We start from the raw sequence: 8,729 nt of genomic DNA, 5'->3' as shown, positions 1-8,729 counted from the left end.
AGAGGAGTGTTTGCCATTAGTAGACACATTTTTCTCTTAAACCAACAACAGCACCCAAAAGTTTCTGCAGCTGCACAAAGCACATGAATATTTAATGAGGCTAGCATTGAGGCAGTTTATGATTAGTTGTCTATTGCTTAACTTACTGTTACATTCCAGCACTGTGTAGTCTCACAAAACCAGTCAAGATTGTCTTTAACCACAAAATAAAGGTAAGAAATAAATAAAATAAAGATAATAAATAAAGTAATAAAAGTCAATAAAATAAAAAATGAATTTTACTGTTCATTTTTTTGTTTATTTATTTATTTACAGTAATAGCAATATAATGTGACATGGATATGTTCTTTGTAGGTTTTGTGAGATTTGCAATTTGAAGGTGGACCATGGCTTAGATGGATCAGTGTAAAACACAATGCTAACCCATTTTTTAATATAACAAGTGTGAAACATTGCTTAAAGGGACAGTTCACCCAAAAATGAAAATTGTCATGATTTACTCACCCTCGTGTCATTACTGAACATGTTCAAATGTCAAGAAGCAAATGTCTCTCCAGTCGTTTCAGGATCTGCAGCCTACGCACTCGCTCCACTGGACATTTAATAACCATGTTAGCGTGCTTGTTCTAGCACCTTCTTTCATTTGCAGCCATTACGTAAAGTCGTTTCCTGGAGTTTTTCCAGAGGCTGAATGAAATAAATTAGAGCTGGGAGGTGTGATGGTATACACCGACGGTAGAAATGACTCCCAGCAGGTCAAAGCATTCTCATAGGGCACTCTGACACGAGGATGAATCCTCTTCTTCTGCCTCAGGGTCAGTGGTCAGATTCGGCACAATAACCCGTCAGGTGAGACAGTGAGGGGTTTGAAGGAGTTAAATGAGGACCGCCGAGGCTTTGAGCCCAGCGCTGATCAGCACTCAGTGATGCAGGAGGACGAGGAAGAGGAAGGAGGAGCGAGCAGAGCAGCGGAGCCTTTCTGCTTTCAGTCTCTCGTCAGCGAGTGCCAGAGCAGTTTCCTTTGCTGTGCTTCTCTGAAACACACACACACACCAGAACACTCTTCATTGCTGGTTGGGGGAGAGTACTGAATCCTTTCCTCTCCGCCTGGATCATGCTGCCCTGGAAAAGGAGCAAGTTTGTGCTGGTGGAGAATGAGTCCAAAAGCAAGCCGAAAAGTCTTGGAGCCGGACTGACTTATCATTCCCTGCTTTCGACTTTGCTCCACTCCTGTCCGGATCTCGTTCCTGACTGCCCGTTTCACTGGCTGGGAAGTGTTTTCCACAGCAAACGCCAGAAAGTGGAGCTCAACAAAGAGGAACCCACCTACAACGTGCGTTACCTGGGCAGCGCGGTCACCATCATGGCTAAAGGCGAGGATTGCACGCAGGAGGCGGTGGCTAAGATTTGGACTCGCAGCAACTTTGGCGAACAGAGCGCCAAGATGAAGCTCACTGTAGGGCCGCATGGCATCCGCATGGGGGTGGATAAAGGCGGCAAAAAGAAGCCTGTCCACCTCTATTCCCTCAACCGTATCACATACTGCACCGCTGACCCCTTCCGGCCAAAGATCTTTGTGTGGATTTACAGGCATCAGGTGAAGAATAAAGCGGTGGTTCTACGATGCCACGCCGTGATGTTGGCGAAGGCGGAAAAGGCCAGAGCACTGGCGCTCAGCCTGTACCAAAACTCAACGTCGGCGTTTACAGAGTTCAAACGACTAAAGCGGCAATCCGACTTCCGCCATTGCCAGCAGCAGCTGTTGGGCGAGGACATTGTGCCTCTTATGCCTCTTCGGAGACTCCTGAACGGCCAGTGCCACTACCAGCCACCTGCAAACAAGCCTGGAAGTGCCACACGGCTGTCCTCGATTACTGAGGAAGAGGAGGAGGATGTGGACGGACCGAGGGATGCTGAATCCTTCAACACGAAAAACGCCAGCACTCCCAGTCCTCCTCCTCCTTCAGAGAAAGATCTGGGGAAGATCGTAAATAGACTGGATGAGGTTTCGATTACCAGCTGGGATGAAGCACAGATGACTATCAGCACTCTGGTGTGACGTCAAATTGATACAGTTTAGTGTCCTCACCAATGAGCCGCTGTCCTGTTGCCTTTCCCGCCAACCCACTCTGTCTGGTACATCCATCGATGCACCATGAAACAGCCCCTCGAAACTCGGGATAAGGACCGTTGGCAGCCACGATGCCAACAAGGAAGCATTACACGAGCTGCATGGAGAGGAAGAGCCAGAAGAAGCACAATATAAGGAAGACCACAGGTACACCAATCATCAGTTGGTCGAGAGCTTACACCGAAAAGCCTTTATTTACCCCCGACATCAAGCAAAGCTTAAACCGCACACCCAAAGACGATAAAGCATTCATCTTGTACTCACGGCACCGAGTGATTTTGTGAGTACGTGCCAAGTGCTTTAGACTGATGGACTATGAGAAGGAACCTTAAAATGTGACTTTTTGTATGCCCAGTTGGTTCATAACTGTCCCCCCGGTGACCTCTTTCAACTGGCTCAGCTTCAGTGGGATGCGATTTAAAGCTGGTTTATTGGCATTGGAAACTTAGGAATCGAGCCATTGACTTGACATGTTTACTGCTACCATTCATCATAGCTCTGCTAATCAGTAATGCATAACAAGTGGAGGCATCATCTGTGACGTTTGAGATGAGCCTTTTAAAACATTTATAAAAGGTGTCTGTTTTACACTGTGATTTGTCTGGGACCAAATGGCAGCAATGTATCTTGTATTTATACAAATTGTAATTCATGCTGAATATGTGTTGGTGTAATGTGGTAGTCATAAAAACTAATTTTTATGCCGTTCACGTGAAGGTCGTAGCTCCCATCTGTCAACTCTGGCATGTGTTTTTGTAATTTCAGCTCATCGTATTAATCTTCTGGAAACTGATTGGGGAAAATGGTGATTTTTCTACTAATTTCATCTTTTTCTGCACAATGGGACACTGTCAGTGTGAAAAATAGCCAAATGTTGTATAATAAAATGTTTGCTTACATCAATTATGAATTTTGGGAGCCCCAGCTTTCCATTTATTTCATCCCGGGATGATCGGATTGAGTGCATTTGAAAATGCAGACTGCTGATTTACAGGCTCTATTTCAAAAGATCATAATTCATAGCTTAGAAAATACTTAACTCAAAGAAAAGGAAAAAATATCCATTGACAGCCTGTGAGTGGGCTGTGGAAGGAACTGATTTCATCTGAAGGGCATTTAGCTTTTCCGTCAAAGTGAGGCTATTAATCAGCCGATTGAATTGTATAGGAAGTGAGCATAAAACACCTGGGCAGGCAGCACAGAGCTTTCAGTTTGACATGAAATCAGCCAGAAGAGCCTTCAACAGCCTCTCAGCGCATAGCTGATTACAATGGACAAAAGGACAAGCACATAAATGCACGCAATTCTATAAGATCTGCGTCAAATTCACCACAACAAGATCTCTTTTCTTTAAGTGCTGTTGAAATGGTTTCATTAGTGGTGCTTGCTAGGACAGACATCACTATTGCTATTGCTATTGCTTATACTTGGGTTTAGGCAATGGATTAACTCGTCCCGTGCCCTTTTTGGGCTATGTGGATGATTTAAATTTGTGAGTTGTGCTTATTAGTTTTCCAAGTGATCATATTCTCTGCACTTTTTCGGTAAAGTCACAGGCTTTACAAAACAAAAGTGTGGCACCACTTGCTAATGTGTACATAAAATGTGCAAATGTAGTTTGTTTATGCTGTAATTATTTTTAAATATATATATTTTGTCCTTGAAATATTGTGGGATTCTTTAGGTGACTGGTTTAATTAATCTGAAATTACTGGGTGATGTGGGTTTTTGATCTTTTAGATTTTTTTTAGAGGTCTTCTAGATGTTCTGACTGAAATGTGTGTTGTCAACAGGCATTAACAAGACAGAGAGAGATATGCATGAAACAGCAAATACAGTCAGAAAATTACATCCAGATGGCAGCAGGAAGGTGCATTATGGGAGGATCCCACATTTAGCATTATTGTGAGGCATGCATTGCACAAGCATTATTTTGATACATATCCTTTTCATAATGTATACTTTTTCTGGATTGAGCTGCAAATACAAACCATTTTGGCTCCTAAGGATTAATTTACTTAAAAAATTCTGTCATTTAATTTCCCTGATGTTGTGAAATGTCTTTAGTGCTTGAATCTAAACCAATATGCTGCTATTTTCTCTTTGGAACACAAAAATAGTTATTATATGACTTCAAATGTAGTGCACAAATCTTATAAGCTACTTTTATGATGATTTTAGTGCTTGATAAGCATGGTCGCTATGTTGTTTTAAGAAAACAGCCGTATAAAGCTTCTTCAAAAATCTTGTCTTATACAGAAAAAAACGCATATGATTTTTAAACAACATGAGCGTGAGTAAATAATGACTTTTTTGGTGAACCTAATTCTTTAAGGTATGCATAAAATTGATGAAAAGTGATAGAAAAGACATTTATAATGTTACAAATGATTTCTACTTCAAAAAAATGCAATTTCAAATAAATTTCTATTTATCAAAGAAACCTGGAAAAATGTATCACAGTTTTCACAAAGCTATTAAGCAGCACAACTGTTTTCAACATTAATAATGATAAGAAATGTTTCTTGAGCAGCAAATCGGCATATTAGAATGATTTCTGAAGGACCACGTGACACTGAAGACTGAATAATGATGCTGAAAATTCAGCTTTGCATCACAGGAATAAATTACAATTTAAAATATACTGAAATATAAAAGAGTTATTTTAAATTACAATAAATGTTTTTTTATCAAATAAATACAGCCTTGGTGAACAAATGAGGCTACTTTAAAACTTCTTACTGACCCCTTTTGAACAGTAGTATTTATGTGACCTGATATATAACAGATTGATATGCCGAACTGTCTGTAATAGACACCATTTTGTCCCTGGGATGGGATTCTGTAAGTGTAATCTCACCTCTTACACTCTGACTGTCTCTGAAAATGTGAGTGTGGGTTCGAGTGTGAGAGTGACAGAATAATGGGAGTGAGGGGTGTTACTTCTCTCCTATTAGCCTCAATGAAAGTGTTAATAATCTCCCCTGGAGGCACAGAGGGGAACAAGGTGTGCTGGACCGGGACATACAGGATCAATGAGCCATCTTTGAGGCATACAGTGAGAGAGAGAGCGATAAAAAGGATGACAGCCCCGTTTCAGGTGTGTGTCTGTGAGTGTTTAAAAGCGAGAGATAAAGAGAGAGAGAGACTTGCATTTGTATTCCTCAGCAGCACTGTTCTCTTCCCTTGAACAGCAGCGCTGGGTTCTGCATTATTACTTCTAAACACACACTGTGCCAGATCATATTCCCTGAAGGCTCAATCATAAATAGTTAATTCCTGAGAAATATTTGCACAAATAATAACGGAGCAAAGATGTTTGCTCCATTCCAATTTTGTTAAGCAAAGCTTTGACAGTGTTTAACCGCTAAATAAAGGTGGTTTTATTTAAATCTTCAAATTATATTGTCAAATAAAAGGCTGAATAAGACGAACCCGATTTATTTCCTGAACAAATCTGGCAAGAGTGTTCAGAACTGAAGGTGATTTATTAGAAACAGTTTGTGTGTTATTTTAATCATCAAGAAAAGTCGTGGGGAAGTCGTGGCCTAATGGTTAAAGAGTTGGACTTGTAACCCAAAGGTTGTGGGTTTGAGTCTCAGTAAGGGGTAGGTTTAGGGGTAGGGTTGGTGTAGGGCAATAGAATGTACGGTCTGTACAGTAGAAAAGCCATTACGCCTATGGAGAGTCCCCAGAAGGATAGCTGACCAGACGTGTGTGTGTGTGTGTGTGCACTTTGGATGGGATAAATGCAGAGCACTAATTCTGAGTATGGGTCACCATACTTGGCCACATGTCACGTCACAATTGTAATTGAATTGGCATGCGTTGGTTTATTAAACGCATATCAATATTTAAAAAAAGCTTCCAAATTAAATTATGTGAGTTTGGGGTCGGCAAGATTTTAAAATATTTTTGGAAGAAGTTTCTTCTGCTCACCATGGCTGCATTTATTTGATCAAACATACAGTAAAAACAGTAATATTGTAAAATATTATTACAACTTCAAATTACTGTTTTCCATTTGAATATATTTTAAAATGTAATTTTTTTTCTGTGATCAAAGCTAAATTTTCAGCATCATTACTCCCAGTGTGACGTGATCTTTCAGAAATCATTCTAGTATGCCGATTTGCTTTTCAAGAAACATTTCTTATTATTATTAATGTTGAAAACGGTTGTGCTGCTTAATATTTTTGTGGATATTCTTTTTGTGAATAGAAAGTTCAAAAGAACAGCATTTATTTGAAATACATTTGTATAACATTATAAATGTCTTTACTGTCACCTTTGATAAATTTAATGCATGCTTATGAATTAAGGGATACATTTCTTTAAAAAAATATAATACCCAAACCTTTGAACAGTATAGTGTATATAGATAGTATTCCTGCTGAAACAGTAGATTTCATGGCTCATTGGTTTATTTCCCAGCAGGGAATGCATGGATTGATAAAATGTATACCTTCAATGCAATAAAAGTCACATTGAATAATTACACTCAAAATTTTGTCTTAAACGTCTTAAAATTTACTATGTTTACTTCAACACGTGCATAGTCACTGTGCATGCTTTTCAAAGGAAAAATGCTTTGAAATGACTTCCTATTTAAAAATACGTCAAATTATGAGAATAAATGACTAGCAAATGTTATAATGTGAACTTTAAATCTTAATTTAAATAATAATAATAATAATAGATTCAAAAGGAACAAAATGCAATTCTAACACACAAACGGCTGCAAGAAATTAGATTGCCTGCAGTGCAATTGTTATGCAACGCCATCATAAATCAGGCCAAATAATTTCTCCATGCTGATCCATAGAGTCCGAGCTAAAACAGCTTAACTGTTATTAGCGCTACAGAGCAATATATTCCTAACACAAGCCACCCACGAGAGACCGGGCTCACTGACACTCGCAAATAAAGAGGCGCTGAATTTTGCATGACCTTTCAAAAACAGTGCTTGCACACCGTTATGAGCATGTGTATTTCATGGTGGATGAAAGATATTATTCTCTGACAGTCCTCCCAGTAAGACTGTACTGTTGTCAAAGCCAGTAGAATCTGTGTGACTTGAATATTTCAGTGTTTTCATCCAAAATATTCTCTTTGCTCGTGTGTTTTCCTGCAATTCTTTGCACATAGAACCAGATGAGGAGAAACTTTTATGTGGTGAGGGTTCTTTAAAGATCAAAGGCATCACATGTTTTAGCATCAACGTTAAAATTGAACTCGCTGAAAAATAGAGAGAGTAACGCAGATTCATTTTTGTCACGTAAATATCAGATGTTTGAGATTCGTAGCATTAAAGAAAACATGAAATCGACCCTATTATTTTTAGTAAATAAATGGGTAACACTTTACTTGAAGGGGTGTGCATAAGACTGACATGACACCTTCATAATCATGACATGACACGTCATGAATATGAAGGTTTTTTTATGCATGTTTATGACAACTGTCATTAAGTGTTATTCGCTCAGTTATGTAATTTTTAATGCAAAGATGACATTGTTTGACCCAACCCTACCCCTACCCTTACCCCTAACCATAGCCCATAACAAAGACATCTCAAACAATGTCATCTTTGCATTAAAAATGACATAACTGAGTGAATGACACTTAATGACAGTTGTCATAAACATGCATAAAAAACCTTCATATTCATGACATATGTCATGTCATGATTATGAAGGTGTCATGTCAGTCTTATGCACACCACTTCAAGTAAAGTGTAACCAATAAATGGTCTTATTCCATATTATTCAATGAGTTTACAACTTAGAAAAAACGTTTTTTTACAGTGTATGATTTTTTCCAAAAACCGTAAATCTGAATAATAACACATCTCTCTTCAACAAACTGCATGAAAAAATAAACAGCTGAGCAACTAAAACAGATGAGCCCTGCATCTAAATGTAATATTCAAGATTAGGGATTTCCACAAACTCCACAGCCAACGTTTGAGCAATAGTGTAAGTGATGTTTTCCTTAGCAAGTATCACTAATTGTAAATCAGTGCGGCAGAGGATTGTTTGATTGGAGGATTTGTTGTCTGTGAGGTCATTCTGACTCAGTGCTGAGTAATTGTTTGGCTCTTTGCTGGAGCGCTGACATTTAAAAGGTAACATCAGTGTCACTAATGTTAGCAGGATAATTGAGGATATTAGCACAACAGGGGCCAGTTTAGAGCAGACCCTCTGTTTCACACTATCAAGCTCTTAATTAGCTCTTTAATGCTGAAATTTACGTCAGTAGATTCGCAGGCCAGCTGGCGATCGTAGACTGTGTCAGCTTTGAATTTGAGATGATCGCATTGGTGGAAAGTCTTGTCCAGAGATGGAGTGAGCGATAGTCAAGTCATGTAAAGTCACATTTATTTATATAGCACTTTATACAGATCGTTTCCAAACAGTTCAGTGGTAGTATTGATGTCGCAAAGTTAATCAGTTATGAATCAAATTCTGTCTCTAAAGACAATAGTGTCATTATTCACATGAATTTAGTCCAATCTTGATTCAGTTCCATTTAATAACTCTGTCAGTGTTGCAAAATTGAATCAATAATGAAACCAATTCAAAGGCAGCTCTACCAA

The 8,729-nt window shown here is 38.9% G+C and overlaps 1 protein-coding gene across 1 annotated transcript; it reads left to right on the top strand.

Annotated features, from left to right (window-relative positions):
- The first annotated feature begins 949 nt into the window (after positions 1-949).
- On the top strand, positions 950-2,972 carry LOC107563144 (protein FAM43B-like). The gene has a single exon (XM_016247935.1). The coding sequence runs from the start codon at positions 1,115-1,117 to the stop codon at positions 2,057-2,059; it is 945 nt and encodes a 314-aa protein (XP_016103421.1). The 5' UTR covers positions 950-1,114; the 3' UTR covers positions 2,060-2,972.
- The last annotated feature ends 5,757 nt before the right edge of the window (positions 2,973-8,729 follow it).

The sequence above is a fragment of the Sinocyclocheilus grahami genome, unplaced genomic scaffold (assembly GCF_001515645.1).
Source record: "Sinocyclocheilus grahami isolate Dianchi unplaced genomic scaffold, SAMN03320097.WGS_v1.1 scaffold858.1, whole genome shotgun sequence".
Lineage (NCBI taxonomy): Eukaryota > Metazoa > Chordata > Actinopteri > Cypriniformes > Cyprinidae > Sinocyclocheilus > Sinocyclocheilus grahami.
This window is presented reverse-complemented; position numbering and strand designations above follow the sequence as displayed.

Excerpts from the sequence above, each read along its gene's own strand:
- LOC107563144 (XM_016247935.1), top strand. The coding sequence starts at position 1,115 with ATGCTGCCCTGGAAAAGGAGCAAGTTTGTGCTGGTGGAGAATGAGTCC.